Raw genomic sequence first — 18862 nt, forward strand, 5'->3', positions numbered from 1 at the left:
CAAAATCATTGCATCCTTTTATGGGACCATAAGACACCTTGCAAACTTCAGACCCATCAAAGGTTTCTGAGATTGGTCTTGACATCTTTAAAATCGTCTATTCTCAGTCGAGTTCCAGAATCAATCATTCCAAAGGCAAAAGGATCGGGCCCCTCATCGATAGCACGACCTCGGCCGATAATCACATGCATAATGAGCCATTTGTTGGGACGCACTTTCACTGCAATCGTATTACTGTTGGCAAGGCCGAATTAGGTGAAACAGCACAAGGATCATATTCGATTCAGATGCAACTACGCAATTGCTTTCAATATGAAGGTGTCACTTGTTTTTCAAATGTGACGGATTAAACCGACATCCTGGAGTCGAAGAAAACGTATTTGATGGCAAGTGCCCATCAGCCAGCCATGGTTTGTAGATATTTTCTATTCCTCTTAGTATTGATTGTGGACTTGATATGTCGTTGCACGCATTTTTCTTTCCCTTTGGAAAATCACAAATCGCTGAGATTTCGTTAATGGATTCATTTCATTTCCTGTGTGTTTAGATTCATTTTATGATGGTGGAGATGGTTTTCTTTGGTTTAATCGGTAGAATTATAATGTCTTCATTGTTGTCGTTTGGTATCCAAGAGATTTTCGTTCTAGATTGTTGGAATCCTGTTCTACAGATTAATGAATCGGTTTCTTTTAGTTTTACCAAGATATAACCAGAGTAAGCTATCCCGATCCAGAACAATGACAAACAACCCTGTTGACAACCTGTCGCTAGTCCGGCATGGTCGTAATTAATCATCATCTCGTCAAAATGGAGTCATCTGTATCTTATTGCATGATAAACAATATGACTTGTTTGGCCAGTATCGTGTCTTACATACTTATCATCGTATTGAAACGATTCTCTAGCTGTAAAATAGTGCAGAGATGCAGAGACCCCACCACCCACTGATATCACACTTCGCAGTACAATGGTGCAGAGATGCTGAGACCCCACCACCCACTGATATCACACTTGGCAGTACAATGGTGCAGAGATGCTGAGACCCCACCACCCACTGATATCACACTTGGCAGCACAATGGTGCAGAGATGCAGAGACCCCACCACCCACTGATAGCACACTTCGCAGTACAATGGTGCAGAGATGCTGAGACCCCACCACCCACTGATATCACACTTGGCAGCACAATGGTGCAGAGATGCTGAGACCCCACCACCCACTGATAGCACACTTCGCAGTACAATGGTGCAGAGATGCTGAGACCCCACCACCCACTGATATCACACTTGGCAGCACAATGGTGCAGAGATGCTGAGACCCCACCACCCACTGATATCACACTTGGCAGCACAATGGTGCAGAGATGCTGAGACCCCACCACCCACTGATATCACACTTGGCAGCACAATGGTGCAGAGATGCTGAGACCCCACCACCCGCTGATATCACACTTGGCAGCACAATGGTGCAGAGATGCTGAGACCCCACCACCCACTGATATCACACTTGGCAGCACAATGGTGCAGAGATGCTGAGACCCCACCACCCACTGATATCACACTTGGCAGCACAATGGTGCAGAGATGCTGAGACCCCACCACCCGCTGATATTACACTTGGCAGCACAATGGTGCAGAGATGCTGAGACCCCACCACCCACTGATATTACACTTGGCAGCACAATGGTGCAGAGATGCTGAGACCCCACCACCCACTGATATTACACTTGGCAGCACAATGGTGCAGAGATGCAGAGACCCCACCACCCACTGATATTACACTTGGCAGCACAATGGTGCAGAGATGCAGAGACCCCACCACCCACTGATATCACACTTGGCAGCACAATGGTGCAGAGATGCTGAGACCCCACCACCCACTGATATCACACTTGGCAGCACAATGGTGCAGAGATGCAGAGACCCCACCACCCACTGATATCACACTTGGCAGCACAATGGTGCAGAGATGCTGAGACCCCACCACCCACTGATATCACACTTGGCAGCACAATGGTGCAGAGATGCTGAGATCCCACTACCCACTGATATCACACTTGGCAGCACAATGGTGCAGAGATGCTGAGACCCCACCACCCACTGATATCACACTTGGCAGCACAATGGTGCAGAGATGCTGAGACCCCACCACCCACTGATATCACACTTCTAGCTTATTCCACCACGCTCTCCATCAGGAATGTTGACATAAATGCTATGAAGTCATGAGCTGTCAACCGGACGCTATTGTGGCCGTCAACATGCCTTCTTGACTGGTGAATACGGACCATGGTAATACATCACAGAGGCACGCAAGCCTTTCCAATGGAGAAGTTTATCCAAACATCTCCATCACTATTAGGCTTCACTCACTCATATTTATTGCTGTAAAATGAATACATTGTAGTTAATATTAAAATGCGCGACTGATGTTGATAAGGACAACGCAACTCAAAATGGACACGAACTCAGCAGGACCTGGCAGTTAGTCAAGAGGTAGCGTGTGTTGATATCGGATATACCATTTTCCTTGGATTCTTTTTCGAGCCAAGATTCCTGTATCAACCAGAATGCATCCTCTAGGTCAAACAGACTTATTGATGTGTGCATCTGTGTGCAAACTCTGCTGTATTCTGTTACAGTGGCATCCAGGTTGGAGGTGGTTGATCTCAGGGTTCTTCAAGGTCCCTACTACTAGCGCCCACCTTGACGGTAATAATGGGCAGCAATGGGTACATGTGAGTAGCAACTACCCGAGATATATACTCCGCTAGCGGAGAGGTGAACGAATGTTCAGGAGATCAATCACTTTACCATACCTATATATAGCCATCGCTAACCGAGCACAGGTACAGAAGCACTAACTCGTGTTTTCGAAGCCGATAAAATAACAGTCATGTACAGCATATTCTCCTGAAGATGCGAAGGTGCTAACACCAAAGGCACCGGCGCACCTGATAGCGTGTTGCTCGCCTCCATCGGCCCATGGTGTTTAAAACTCTTGCTGTGGAGCTTTCCTAATGCAAGATTCCGTATTTGGATATCTTACCGGTACGAAAACTTCAAAGATTAATATATGTATGTGTGACCACCCTGATTTACTTGCCGACAGAAGAAGCATGTTACATGCTACATGATGTTGCTGATGATGATAGCTAATGTTTGCTACGATCCGGAGAATGTTACAGTCCATCCATGTTTCCTGTCTACCATGCTATTATCAACACTAATGTCCTACAACAAAGCTCTGAGTTACCAGCCTGGTTATTCTAAGCCTAGACTTTGTCTTTCACTTGTCTGTTCGTAAGCCTAGTCTTCTTTTCACCTAAACCTGCACATTGCCTATGATCGTATCACTCCACTGACCATGATAGCCTTCCTTTCACCTAAACCTGTTCTGCCCTGTGTTCGTATGACCTCCATACTCAACTGTCCATGTTAGCCTCCCTTTCACCTAAACCTGTTCTGCCCTGTGTTCGTATGACCTCCATACTCAACTGTCCATGTTAGCTTTCCTTTCACCTAAACCTGTTCTGCCCTGTGTTCGTATGACCTCCATACTCCACTGACCATGTTAGCCTTCCTTTCACCTAAACCTGTTCTGCCCTGTGTTCGTATGACCTCCATACTCCACTGTCCATGTTAGCCTTCCTTTCACCTAAACCCGTTCTGCCCTGTGTTCGTATGACCTCCATACTCCACTGTCCATGATAGCCTTCCTTTCACCTAAACCTGTTCTGCCCTGTGTTCGTATGACCTCCATACTCCACTGTCCATGTTAGCCTTCCTTTCACCTAAACCTGTTCTGCCCTGTGTTCGTATGACCTCCATACTCCACTGTCCATGTTAGCCTTCCTTTCACCTAAACCTGTTCTGCCCTGTGTTCGTATGACCTCCATACTCCACTGTCCATGTTAGCCTTCCTTTCACCTAAACCCGTTCTGCCCTGTGTTCGTATGACCTCCATACTCCACTGTCCATGATAGCCTTCCTTTCACCTAAACCTGTTCTGCCCTGTGTTCGTATGACCTCCATACTCCACTGTCCATGTTAGCCTTCCTTTCACCTAAACCTGTTCTGCCCTGTGTTCGTATGACCTCCATACTCCACTGACCATGATAGCCTTCCTTTCACCTAAACCTGTTCTGCCCTGTGTTCGTATGACCTCCATACTCCACTGTCCATGTTAGCCTTCCTTTCACCTAAACCCGTTCTGCCCTGTGTTCGTATGACCTCCATACTCCACTGTCCATGATAGCCTTCCTTTCACCTAAACCTGTTCTGCCCTGTGTTCGTATGACCTCCATACTCCACTGTCCATGTTAGCCTTCCTTTCACCTAAACCTGTTCTGCCCTGTGTTCGTATGACCTCCATACTCCACTGTCCATGATAGCCTTCCTTTCACCTAAACCTGTTCTGCCCTGTGTTCGTATGACCTCCATACTCCACTGTCCATGATAGCCTTCCTTTCACCTAAACCTGTTCTGCCCTGTGTTCGTATGACCACCATACTCCACTGTCCATGTTAGCCTTCCTTTCACCTAAACCTGTTCTGCCCTGTGTTCGTATGACCTCCATACTCCACTGTCCATGATAGCCTTCCTTTCACCTAAACCTGTTCTGCCCTGTGTTCGTATGACCTCCATACTCCACTGTCCATGTTAGCCTTCCTTTCACCTAAACCTGTTCTGCCCTGTGTTCGTATGACCTCCATACTCCACTGACCATGTTAGCCTTCCTTTCACCTAAACCTGTTCTGCCCTGTGTTCGTATGACCTCCATACTCCACTGACCATTCTCAATCGGATCAATTTCATTCATTCTTATGTGTCAGGATTCATCATCAGGAGATATACGGCGATAATATAAATGTCATTCCTGATTTATTGCAATAATTGGAATATTAGGATGATGTTGATGATAGGAAATGCTGACAACATAGGTAATGGACACATTATCAATAGTGTACACAGAGCTACTGATTAATTGCTTCTGCGCTGATCACACCAGCATTATTGGGGAGAAGGGTAAGCAGCAGATCCACAAGGGACAATGCTGTTATGGTGTGATGTCAGTCTGGACAATTAGCACCAATTTTCTATCTTTCTTGTCATTGCAAAATGGTGTCAGCTCAGTCGCGGCAGAAATATGACGGTTATGATGGTGACAGTCAAAGTTGGTTTGATTACCCACTGGGTGATCGGCTCCAGAAACTGACAAAGGGTTAACTGCAGACGTTGGTCTAATAGCAGAATACAATAAATATATAATAATGCAGTCGCTTGAACCCCCAATTGTGCCAAGATTCATGGTGGTTAATGAACCAAACCAACTCGCGTTAATGAGGCATGCCGTTATATGTATAGCAGCATTTCCCTTTTTAATGGTGGGTGCATGGATATCGCATAAACTAGGCTCTCGAGCGCTGGCATGTAATGCAGGCTCTCGAGCGCTGGCATGTAATGTAGGCTCTCGAGCGCTGGCATGTAATGACTATTGGTTTGGCTCATCAATCGTATCAATTAAAAAGGAAGGCGGGTGATAAATTAACTTCTTGAATAATGGTTGTTTGGTTGATATTCAATTCAGTTGATTATTTGTGTTCCTTTCGAGTCACGAACTTGCAATGGAAGGTATGGCATGCTTCCTATATGAACTTCTCGGCAGGTTTTGAGCATACAGGTTCTCTAGATATTTTAGAAAGCTGAATAAGGTCCTCGCTGCCAACTTCACTGTTTTGATTGGCATCTAGACACTAGAAACTAGAGTTGGAAAGTCTCCCTAAAGATTAATATATAGCTAAGTGGATGCCAATAAAAACATACCTATTTATTGAAAATAAGCTTGCCAAACATACGATTGGAAGAAAAAGTGAATGATTTTGTTGGTGGCTGGGAATGTGTGCCAGCCTGACTCTATGCTGGCTATGATCGAAAGCATTTCATAGTGAGGTAGTAGGCGGGTAGTAGGTAGATTATGTTATCTTTGGAAGGGAGGTGACAGTGCTTTAGTAAGTGTAAATAGCGGTCGGTGTTGATGGATTTAAGACAGTATGAGTAGGCTCCCCCTTGATCTGCTTGCAATGTCTGTGGGTGATTCAAGTGGGAAGTGTCTTATTCTAGCACGTTACTCGTGCGTTTCCTTTGATTAGTTGTTCATGATATTATGCTGGAGTCATATTACATATACTCGGCTTCATCACAATCAACTGGCATTGAGTCAAATTTGCTTTTCTTGTAGCTAAAGTGTGATATACCATAATGTCGAACTAATGAAGAGATTACTGTTGTTTCTTTGAGATAGCCCCTACTGATCCATGCATCCCGGAAGCTTCTTGTGGTGGCAGAGGTAGGAGTGCTATCTTGACTTTGATTTCACGGCTAGCTCTCCAATCAACAAGCGGTCCAATCGATTAAGGCGATATCTGAGTATCTAGATTGATCTAGCTGATTAGCGGAAGTTGTTTATGACGATAGTGGTCATTATGAGGCAACATGTTACGGATGGTACAGGTGATCATGGCCTGATTTCATCAAAGGCTAGCTTATTTACAGCAGCAATGGATTGGAAGTATTTTCTGATAATGAAAATGAACTAATTTTGTCACCGAAGAGCTGTGGCTTGTGCACCAAACAGTAATAAGAACAATGCATGTTCATGTACATAGTATCAAACATGTACATATACCCCGACATGTACATGGGTACCCCGTCATGTACATGTACACTATACACCCTGACATGAACGTGTAGCCCGACATTTACACAGTAGTGCAATTCTCCAATGGGACTCCTTCCTTGTTGATTTGTTCTGATTCACCCTATTGATTTGCAAGTTGATGATTCGGCCCATTACACATTTGAGCAAACCTCGGCAGCACTGCTGTTGCTGCTCGACAGCCTCCCAGCCAACCACTCTGTACATTTGCCTATGTCTGTATTAGTCATTCTGTTCCGTCAAGCATCGAGAGACCGATAACATGTCAGATGTAGACGATATTTCACCATTAGTATTCCTGTAGGTTGGACAAAGTGAAATAAGTGTGCTTTACATTTGTTGGTTCTGGAAAAAGCATGGAATTCGTTTAGCTGCCTCTCTAGCCTGTGTCTGATTGGCATCTGCGTCCGCAGGCGCTTCGAAGTTTCGTCATCTAACCCCGCATGCTCGTCATTGAAAGATAGTAAATTCTTTGTGGGTCATCAACATTCCCATGATGACAAATTGAGGAATGCCAGCAGACAAATTGTTCCACTGTGCTTTCAGATGTCGCTCTTTCATCTTCATTAGTTCCATTGGATGGCGTTTCCAAGGATGACTGTATTGTCTATGTTGAAGCAGGCAACAAGTGCCGACTGCATTCACAGTAAATTATCATCTGACCCATTGGTAGAGCATTGCTGAAATAATTCTTGTCGGATACTATTACTAAGATGTGAACATGTTTTGAAGCTGGAAGTGAGTTTGGATTTACCTCAGACCATTCTTGGATTTCTGGATCGGAAGGTCTTCTGTTGGATGGTCATTCCTGTGGATGCCCTCAGACTTAGTCATTGCTCTCCATATAAACTGATACATGGATGATATGGCTGATCCTGACATGTTTGCACACGCGGCAGCAGATGTGGCTGTCGCCAGAGAGGTAAGACCATCATGCACAGGGAGGCAGCAGCTCCCTTGTTATGTTTGCACTTTCATGGACTCTAACAAACCTTAGACTGCTGTACTGCAGCTGTATTGGTATACATTCCTGAATATCATCAGTGCATCAGCAGTATATAAGATACCAACAGTCATTACGCTTGCATTGATAAAGTCATCCTGAATAAGACTTACAGTTTGAAGAAAAACAAGTCAAAAAAAATTGGGACTGCTGATTTTGGTTCATTTTGAGCAGAAAACAAAAAAACAGTGAAAAAAAATTTGGACTTAGAAATGTTTTCAACTTTCACTCAGTCAGTTCAAAATTTTGAAAAATGTTCAAAGTCAAAAAGGTTTTGGGACTGATGATGATGTTGGTTCGTTTTGAGCAGAAAAAAACAACCAGTGAAAAAAATGTTTGGACTTAGAAATTTTTCAGGGTTAGGGTAAGGGTTAGCAGAAAAACATGACCATGAACATGATCTGACTCTATTTTATAAAACGTAAGGCCATGTAAGCGATGTGAGCGTGCCACCCGGACCTCCCCCAGGCGAACTGTTGAACCTAGTTGGACCTGACCAGTCTTCCAAACAAACCAAACTATTGTATACTTCTAGTGTGTAACGTCCATGTCTAACTCCCATGATATCTTCTTTTTGACCAGAAGTTTTATCCTGTAGCTGTCTACTTACCATTTCAATGCTCTTTAACACATGCCACTTTGAATTCTTTCCATCTTTTCCTCAAGTTGATACGTTAATCTGTTTGTCGTTGAGTTCGGGTTGAGCTTGGCCATGGGCTCGACCTCGATACATTGTCATATATAGGTCAGGAGATGTTCATAACATTACTTAAACTATAAAGTTAGTCAGAAGTTCCACCTTCTGAAGAAGAATGGGGAAACCATTTGAAACGTCCAGGTGCCTATAATTATATCAACAGTGATTGTGTAAAACTTACTTTATATCGATACATATTTCTCAGATGCCCCCTGTTTCCTTACAGTTGATGTGGGGAGTATACAAAAGCCATGGAACAGGATTACCCATGGCGTTTGATTGTGTTACATTTCTTTCCTTCCAGATGCCCCCTGTTTCCTTTCAGTTGATGTGGGGAGTATACAAAAGCCATGGAACAGGATTACCTATGGCGTTTGATTGTGTTACATTTCTTTCCTTCCAGATGCCCCCTGTTTCCTTTCAGTTGATGTGGGGAGTATACGAAAGCCATGGAACAGGATTACCCATGGAGTTTGATTGTGTTACATTTCTATCCTCTCAGATGCCCCCTGTTTCATTTCAGTTGATGTGGGGAGTATACAAAAGCCATGGAACAGGATTACCCATGGCGTTTGATTGTGTTACATTTCTATCCTCTCAGATGCCCCCTGTTTAATTTCAGTTGATGTGGGGAGTATACGAAAGCCATGGAACAGGATTACCCATGGAGTTTGATTGTGTTACATTTCTATCCTCTCAGATGCCCCCTGTTTCCTTTCAGTTGATGTGGGGAGTATACGAAAGCCATGGAACAGGATTACCCATGGCGTTTGATTGTGTTACATTTCTATCCTCTCAGATGCCCCCTGTTTCATTTCAGTTGATGTGGGGAGTATACGAAAGCAATGGAACAGGATTACCCATGGAGTTTGATTGTGTTACATTTCTATCCTCTCAGATGCCCCCTGTTTCCTTTCAGTTGATGTGGGGAGTATACAAAAGCCATGGAGCAGGATTACCCATGGAGTTTGATTGTGTTACATTTCTATCCTCTCAGATGCCCCCTGTTTCCTTTCAGTTGATGTGGGGAGTATACGAAAGCCATGGAACAGGATTACCCATGGAGTTTGATTGTGTTACATTTCTATCCTCTCAGATGCCCCCTGTTTCCTTTCAGTTGATGTGGGGAGTATACGAAAGCCATGGAACAGGATTACCCATGGCGTTTGATTGTGTTACATTTCTATCCTCTCAGATGCCCCCTGTTTCCTTTCAGTTGATGTGGGGAGTATACGAAAGCCATGGAACAGGATTACCCATGGCGTTTGATTGTGTTACATTTCTATCCTCTCAGATGCCCCCTGTATCCTTTCAGTTGATGTGGGGAGTATACGAAAGCCATGGAACAGGATTACCCATGGAGTTTGATTGTGTTACATTTCTATCCTCTCAGATGCCCCCTGTTTCCTTTCAGTTGATGTGGGGAGTATACGAAAGCCATGGAACAGGATTCCCCATGGTGTGTTACATTTCTATCCTCTCAGATGCCCCCTGTTTCCTTTCAGTTGATGTGGGGAGTATACGAAAGCCATGGAACAGGATTACCCATGGCGTTTGATTGTGTTACATTTCTATCCTCTCAGATGCCCCCTGTTTCCTTTCAGTTGATATTTTGTGGGGAGTATACAAAAGCCATGGAGCAGGACTGGCACAGCGGGCATTTCTGTTGTCATAACTGCGACCAATCGCTTACAGGCAAGCGATATATCCTCCGTGACGACCATCCTTATTGTATAAAGTGTTACGAAGACTCGTTTGCTAATTCTTGCGAGGAATGTAAGAAACCTATTGGCACAGATTCTAAGGTATGTAGTAGCTATTGACACTCGCATGATTGGATGAAAAGAATAGATTCTGAATTCTAGAACTGATTCGGGGGATGAAAAGAAAACCAGCCATCTTTGATGGTAAAGTAAAGTTTTCCTGATTGGATTGACCTGATCACGTGTGGTTTTGAGTGCACCTTCATGGAAACAGAACTTCAGTGCACATAACTGCATGGTGCTGAGATGAGGCATGCGACGTAATACTATGAGTGTCAGCCTGAGGGTGGCGACTAACAGATGAATATAACAGCCAGTGAAACACAATGATCAGTCTTAATCAACTCAGTGGCAGTGGTGGCACCCTTTGTGTGGTATAGTTGTCAATGAGATTACGCGCTCTAAAAATGCTCTGTCTGCTTTGAACCGAAATTGGCATGGAGTCCTTGGTGTTTTGCTGCTTTTGACGATTGTAAATGGTCAACTTTGTTGAGTTGAGTTTGGAAAAGGGGATTTAATTGGGACTACGATTGCATCAATGAAATGTTTCTATTTGTTCCTGAATAAACCTTTTCCGTAGGCCTAATGGATTCTCGTTTTTTAAACTGAGACACACACAATTACCCCAGGAAGCTTACAGATTTACAGAGTTCAATATTCTGCACAATCACGTACGACCCGATCACCCTGAATCCCAGTGTCACTTGGTGGGGGCGTTTGGAGACCACACAGTGATGTCAAAACTGAGTTAAAGCCTTTGAGGTAAACATGTGAGATCGTGCGATTAACCAATAAGATCGCTTTGCCGAAGTTCCAGTCCTCTTCATTTCTGGCTAGTGATAAAGCCTAAGGGTTGTCTGTATGATTCATTTAGGATTTGTATGTTACCTCACAGTTAGCGGTAAGTTCAGCAGACCAGCTCCAGAGCTTTCAAGGGTAAAAATTAAACTAATGACAATTTCCATAAAATACAAAACCGAATTTCATTCTGATAAGTCAACTGAATGGGAATCCATCTCGGTTGGATCCGTTCTCTATAAAAGATAACTTGAGCCAAGACCTAGATGTACAACCCAGACTAGACAGAATAAACTCCTATGTCGTCTCCAAGTCTTCCATATTGCTTCACACACATTTACTGCAAGTTCACGTGGATACTAGACATCTGTTTGAAAGAGACCAACTTACTTTTAACTAAACGCACAAAATGTCGACTAGAACATAACATTTCAAATTGTTTAGTTGGGCATGAGTTTTTGATACGATGAATTAATGTTTAGTTATATTGTCCTGTTTTGATATCGACGTTTACTTTTATTATTATATAGATATACGTTTGTGTCGAATTTGTAAATCTTGAGTTGGAAAATCACATTTGATTACTGTCAGCTTTATATAACAATACGATTCACAGACTAAAAGGGACGTTTAGACAATAACTGACCAGCCCATCCTGCCAGTCCCTGTAATCATATCAACCAGGACACATTGAGGCAAGATTGCTTGCAGCTATAGACATCTCAACCGGGACACATTGAGGCAAGATTGCTTGCAGCTATAGACATCTCAACCGGGTCACATTGAGGCAAGATTGCTTGCAGCTTTAGACATCTCAACCGGGTCACATTGATGCAAGATTGCTTGCAGCTTTAGACATCTCAACCGGGACACATTGAGGCAAGATTGCTTGCAGCTTTAGACATCTCAACCGGGACACATTGAGGCAAGATTGCTTGCAGCTTTAGACATCTCAACCGGGTCACATTGAGGCAAGATTGCTTGCAGCTTTAGACATCTCAACCGGGACACATTGAGGCAAGATTGCTTGCAGCTTTAGACATCTCAACCGGGACACATTGATGCAAGATTGCTTGCAGCTTTAGACATCTCTGCCAGGACACATTGAGGCAAGATTGCTTGCAGCTTTAGACATCTCAACCGGGTCACATTGAGGCAAGATTGCTTGCAGCTTTAGACATCTCAACCGGGTCACATTGAGGCAAGATTGCTTGCAGCTTTAGACATCTCAACCGGGACACATTGAGGCAAGATTGCTTGCAGCTTTAGACATCTCAACCGGGACACAGTGAGGCAAGATTGCTTGCAGCTTTAGACATCTCAACCGGGACACATTGAGGCAAGATTGCTTGTAGCTTTAGACATCTCAACCGGGACACATTGAGGCAAGATTGCTTGCAGCTTTAGACATCTCAACCGGGACACATTGAGGCAAGATTGCTTGCAGCTTTAGACATCTCAACCGGGTCACATTGAGGCAAGATTGCTTGCAGCTTTAGAAATCTCTGCCAGGACACATTGAGGCAAGATTGCTTGCAGCTTTAGACATCTCAACCGGGTCACATTGATGCAAGATTGCTTGCAGCTTTAGAAATCTCAACCGGGTCACATTGAGGCAAGATTGCTTGCAGCTTTAGACATCTCTGCCAGGACACATTGAGGCAAGATTGCTTGCAGCTTTAGAAATCTCTGCCAGGACACATTGAGGCAAGATTGCTTGCAGCTTTAGAAATCTCAACCGGGACACATTGAGGCAAGATTGCTTGCAGCTTTAGAAATCTCAACCGGGACACATTGAGGCAAGATTGCTTGCAGCTTTAGAAATCTCTGCCAGGACACATTAAGGCAAGATTGCTTGCAGCTTTAGACATCTCAACCGGGACACATTGAGGCAAGATTGCTTGCAGCTTTAGAAATCTCTGCCAGGACACATTGAGGCAAGATTGCTTGCAGCTTTAGACATCTCAACCGGGACACATTGAGGCAAGATTGCTTGCAGCTTTAGACATCTCAACCGGGTCACATTGATGCAAGATTGCTTGCAGCTTTAGACATCTCTGCCAGGACACATTGATGCAAGATTGCTTGCAGCTTTAGAAATCTCTGCCAGGACACATTGAGGCAAGATTGCTTGCAGCTTTAGACATCTCAACCGGGTCACATTGATGCAAGATTGCTTGCAGCTTTAGAAATCTCAACCGGGTCACATTGAGGCAAGATTGCTTGCAGCTTTAGACATCTCTGCCAGGACACATTGAGGCAAGATTGCTTGCAGCTTTAGAAATCTCTGCCAGGACACATTGAGGCAAGATTGCTTGCAGCTTTAGAAATCTCAACCGGGACACATTGAGGCAAGATTGCTTGCAGCTTTAGAAATCTCAACCGGGACACATTGAGGCAAGATTGCTTGCAGCTTTAGAAATCTCTGCCAGGACACATTGAGGCAAGATTGCTTGCAGCTTTAGACATCTCAACCGGGACACATTGAGGCAAGATTGCTTGCAGCTTTAGAAATCTCTGCCAGGACACATTGAGGCAAGATTGCTTGCAGCTTTAGACATCTCAACCGGGACACATTGAGGCAAGATTGCTTGCAGCTTTAGACATCTCAACCGGGTCACATTGATGCAAGATTGCTTGCAGCTTTAGACATCTCTGCCAGGACACATTGATGCAAGATTGCTTGCAGCTTTAGAAATCTCTGCCAGGACACATTGAGGCAAGAAGCTTTAAAGTTGATGTTACACAGCTCTACTACTGATGTGGCTCGGCACAACAGATTCCAAATTCATCGATAGTTAACATTAAAAGAAGATACCAAAACCGTAGACAAAGAATAAACAAGGCAAATTCGTCACAACGAATCAGTTATAGGAAAACTGGGCTTATATGAACGCCCAGTTAGAGACTCAAAACGTTGCTTCAAACAACTGGGTCCAGAATACGAGGTGAATATAGAATAGTTCTGCTCCAGCCTGAATATTACTCGGGTAGAATGGGTCGGTTTTTGGAACCTTTAGGAAACAGTTTAGTTTTGTGCATGGTGTGGCACGATGTACTCAGCATCAGAGCAACGTAACACCCACAAATCAATAGAAACAACCCTTGAAATCTCTGGAAATGGATAAGCTTATTGTTCAGTTTTACTGTACCAGTCATTTTGTACTTTTCTACGATCGTCGAAAGTTTTGCATGCTGTTGCGTGCCCCTTAGTTGTATACAATGCCTCATCGTGAAATGGCCTCATTCTCACAAATTCACTCTCGTCCAAAACTCTTGAAATGAAGGATTATGCTGCGGTTTGTCTTGGTATCTTTCGACTTACTTCCAAGACAGAACCGATGAGCTCTATGGAAAGTCCTTTTCATGTATTTTATCTCGCGCAAGCAGGTGAAAACAAGTTCCTAGATTGTATCAATGGACAGCCTTGGGGGATGATTTTTTTCCTGACGATTCAGTTATTTGCACAAATTGCGCCAGGACGGAACACACACAAATCAAATTCTCTTGCGTAGCCGTTAATGAGTTGGCCTGATAGGGGGCCATTGCCTGCGCTAGGACAACTTGAAGAAAAAAAACTTCCACGTACTACACTTATCGTTACCTTTGTTTTCCCGACTCCTTTCCAACGCCATGAACATTCTTCTCTTCTAGAGTTTCAGTTAAATGCAACTAACACAACACCTATACTACCCGAAGGAACCCACCAATCAAACCCCATGACATGTTTATTAGAATGAAGGATATGCACTATGTCGAATCTGTAATTGTTTGTTTTGCCTCCCTTTGCATGCACTTCAAGAAGCAACGAATTACAGATACTTGGACTACAGTTTTACTTGGATCAAATCTGTACCCCTAAATGTACCAGTATTTTGGCATACCACTGTCAGAAAAGCATACATGGCGTTGAATTGCCATATGATTTAGCCATCACGAGGTAAAATGCAACCTTTGCTGAAGCTTTTTCGCATGAGTACAAGTACTGTTTTCTAACTCGGTATCACAACGCCCCGAACTTGGGTTGCTGTATACGAAGCAGGTAAGAATACCCGGCAGAACCAGAGTGTTAGCTTGATTGGCGTTTCGTCTGATTAAGTGCTGAATAAAAGGAAGATATCCTAACGCCAGCTAAGCATTTATGATCAACCGGGCCTCGTTGTAACCATCAGTTTGCTTCCTTCCAGGATCTTTCTTACAAAGAGAAACATTGGCATGAAAACTGCTTCAAGTGTGCTGACTGCCAATGCTCGCTAGTTGACAAGCATTTTGCGGCCAAGAACGAGAAGCTCTATTGCCCTGATTGCCATGACAACAACTTTGCCCCGCGATGCGACTGCTGCGGCGATGTCTTCAAAGCTGGTAAGTGAATACAATGTATTATCCCGTTCAATAATAAGCGATTGGTCTTACCTGTCCACAGTATGACAGTTGTCTCTATCTTGCTCTAATGCTGATTTAATGTTTCAGGTATGAAGAAGTTTGAGTACAAGAACAAGCAATGGCATGAGACATGTTTCTGCTGCCTTGTATGCAAGCAGCCCATCGGCAGCAAGAGTTTCATCCCCAAGGATAATGATGTTGTGTGCATCCCCTGCTACGAGGATCAGTTCGCCCAGCGTTGTCTCGCCTGCAATGGAGTAAGTCTTCTCATTCTTATAAACCTTACCCAACCCAACCTATTGGCAGCAGAAAAAGTCGTTGCCCTTTCTGTTTCGTCCCAAAGACAATTACAGTGCATCCCCTGCAACGAGGATCAGTTCGCACAATGCTCCCTCGCCTGCCTGCAATAGGGTAAACCAGGAGCTGGAAGACACCAATCAAGTTAGTTCCAACGCTGTCAGTAGTTCGCGCTATTTGTCACTTAACATGTAGTTAGGTCGACTTCTTGGTTCCCCTCACTTTGAGGAGAGCTCGGCGTCTAGGGTTCACAGAACTCATAGCGTAATATCTTGTAAGACATCATGGGTGTTTTGATGAACACTTCATATCCCATTGTCACAGGTAATCAACAAGGGCGGCGTGACATACAAGAACAGTCCGTTCCATCGCGAATGCTTCGTCTGCAACAACTGCAAGAAGGAGCTGGCGGGCCTGAAGTTTACATCAAAAGACGAACAGCCTTACTGCGCTGAATGCTACGGAGATCTCTACGCCAAGAAATGCTGTCGCTGCACGAAACCAATCACTGGTGAGTTCGAACCTATACATGTACTGTCTCTGTCGCTGTTGAACAGCCTTTGTTATAGTTTAGGTTGTCCCTGCATCATCTTTGTTACTATTCCTATCACCATTGTTTAGTCTCATCCTGTGTAGTTGGCAATGAGTTCTAACGTCCATTGTTTTTTACCCTTTTCTGTAATTTTCATCATGAATTTGTAACGTATTCTCTTTCGTTCACTTTCTCCTTGTACCTGCCCTTTAATAACTCTAACAGCATTAGGGTGAAGCTTAGAAAGTCGTGATCTCGGTAACAACGCGCGGTCACTGACAACGTTCCACGTTCAGCAGAAGTTTCTTTTGAGAAACCCTCAGTTGAATTTGATTCATCAGAAATGTGCTTTTGGTCTAGGTCGTTGCATCACTTTCGATGAACAAGAGTATTGTGCCTCTTGCATTGTGTGTGGCGTTTGTGAAAAGGAACTGGTAGGGCTTGAGTTTGCCTCAAAAGAAGGCCAGGCTTATTGTCCCGAGTGCTATACGGACCTCTTTTCCAAGAAGTGCTGCACTTGTAAAAAACCCATCACTGGTGAGTAAAATGGACACTGGTAGCCATACCACTGTGTTCGCCGAATAGCGAGTATTTTTCAGTTTAATTTCAAAGCCACCATTGCAAGAGTTCCCATTTGCTTGGAATAAAAGTACTATTGATACAAACTTATCATGTATGTTAAGTTTACCATGCTTCGTAACATTCTAACCAAAATTCATTAGTCTAAACAGCATTTGAATCTGAACCTTTTTAGCTATAAGATTCCAGTTTTACCGTCCTCGTTTAGTAACTGTACCGAAGAGAGGGGGGTTAGGGTTAGGCTTTTTTACCCTTTTCTGTAATTTTCATCATGAATTTGTAACGTATTCTCTTTCGTTCACTTTCTCCTTGTACCTGCCCTTTAATAACTCTAACAGCATTAGGGTGAAGCTTACAAAGTGGCGATCTCGGTAACAACGCGCGGTCACTGACAACGTTCCACGTTCAGCAGAAGTTTCTTTTGAGAAACCATCAGTTGAATTTGATTCATCAGAAATGTGCTTTTGGTCTAGGTCGTTACATCAATTTCGATGAACAAGAGTATTGTGCCTCTTGCATTGTGTGTGGCGTTTGTGAAAAGGAACTGGTAGGGCTTGAGTTTGCCTCAAAAGAAGGTCAGGCTTATTGTCCCGAGTGCTACACGGACCTCTTTTCCAAGAAGTGCTGCACTTGTAAAAAACCCATCACTGGTGAGTAAAATGGACACTGGTAGCCATACCACTGTGACCGCCGAATAGCGAGTATTTTTCAGTTTAATTTCAAAGCCACCATTGCAAGAGTTCCCGTTTGCTTGGAATAAAAGTACTATTGATACAAACTTATCATGTATGTTAAGTTTACCATGCTTCGTAACATTCTAACCAAAATTCATTAGTCTAAACAGCATTTGAATCTGAACCTTTTTAGCTATAAGATTCCAGTTTTACCGTCCTCGTTTAGTAACTGTACCGAAGAGAGATGTATAATGTGTATCATGTGCACAGCGTCCAGTAGCGAGTTTATCAGAAGTGCTCCACTGGTTAATCATCCATGATATACTTTCGGTAGGTCACTACACCGCTTTTGAAGAGAAGCACTACTGTGCCGCGTGTTTGGTCTGCTGTAGCTGTAACAAGGAGCTGATAGGCTGTAAGGTGGCCTCCAAAGAAGGGAAGCCTTATTGCGCCGAATGCTTTGGTGACATCTTTGCCAAGAAATGTAGTCGATGTACTCAAGCCATAACTGGTGAGCAAAGCATTTCTCGGGAACAGGAGTCCAAGCTTACTTCTCGTATCTGAACCCTGCCAATGGAAGCAACTCTCTTCGGATTGGTGTTCCATATATTTTCCATTTCCCATGTCTTTTCCTTGCTTGTACATTGCCTAATGCCCTCACTTTGTTTCCAATCAGTGTGATATCTAATATACGTGATATGTGATATCTAGTACATCGAAAATTTTCTTTTGAGCTGTTTGGTTTGAATTGTGTCGAGTGTGGCCTTATTGGCGGTGGTAGCTCGGGATGGAAGTTGTATCCTCCCTCACCAACTCTGTGTCTGGGGCGGGGGCTTTTGACGCTTTGAATTGGTGCTTAATGTTCGCCTAACAGCAAAGTGTATACCTGACAATGAAGTTGGCAACACTCAATCAGGCTCCAGTGACATCTTTGCCAAGAAATGTAGTCGATGTACTCAAGCCATAACTGGTGAGCAAAGCATTTCTCGGGAACAGGAGTCCAAGCTTACTTCTAAAAGTCGCATCTGAACCCTGCCAATGGAAGCAACTCTCTTCGGATTGCTGTTCCATGTATTTTTCCATTTCCCATGTCTTTTCCTTGCTTGTACATTGCCTAATGCCCTCACTTTGTTTCCAATCAGTGTGAGAATCGCAATACATGAACATCTATATGTTTCAACCAAACGGGTAACATTGTTCTCTCCGCCATCAGTGGTCACAACGCGGTACCACTGAGACTGTTAGTTTCTCACACCTGGGATGAATGGATATACATCAATCACACTCGTTGGCCCTTTTATTGTTAACCCTGTCTGCAGTGAAAAGTTATGGTTTATGCCTCATCACTACACAAGTCAAACATGTTATCGTTGCATACTCTTAAGTCACCTTCATTGCCGATTGTGTTGCGCTGCATAT

General features: G+C 43.7%; 1 protein-coding gene across 2 annotated transcripts in view; it reads left to right on the forward strand.

Annotated features, from left to right (window-relative positions):
• LOC135487972 (prickle planar cell polarity protein 3-A-like) overlaps nucleotides 1–18862 on the forward strand; it is a 40287-nt gene that overhangs the window by 17338 nt on the left and 4087 nt on the right. The window contains exons 6-12 of one of the 2 annotated variants that reach the window (XM_064772296.1): nucleotides 10022–10222; nucleotides 15166–15340; nucleotides 15449–15618; nucleotides 15983–16169; nucleotides 16551–16727; nucleotides 17243–17419; nucleotides 17778–17954. In XM_064772296.1, the coding sequence (XP_064628366.1) occupies nucleotides 10022–10222; nucleotides 15166–15340; nucleotides 15449–15618; nucleotides 15983–16169; nucleotides 16551–16727; nucleotides 17243–17419; nucleotides 17778–17954 (1264 nt within the window). The remainder of the gene's footprint in view (nucleotides 1–10021; nucleotides 10223–15165; nucleotides 15341–15448; nucleotides 15619–15982; nucleotides 16170–16550; nucleotides 16728–17242; nucleotides 17420–17777; nucleotides 17955–18862) is intronic. The other variant, XM_064772297.1, reaches the window with a different exon arrangement.

This window comes from Lineus longissimus, chromosome 5, assembly GCF_910592395.1.
Source record: "Lineus longissimus chromosome 5, tnLinLong1.2, whole genome shotgun sequence".
NCBI classification, from domain to species: Eukaryota; Metazoa; Nemertea; class Pilidiophora; order Heteronemertea; family Lineidae; genus Lineus; species Lineus longissimus.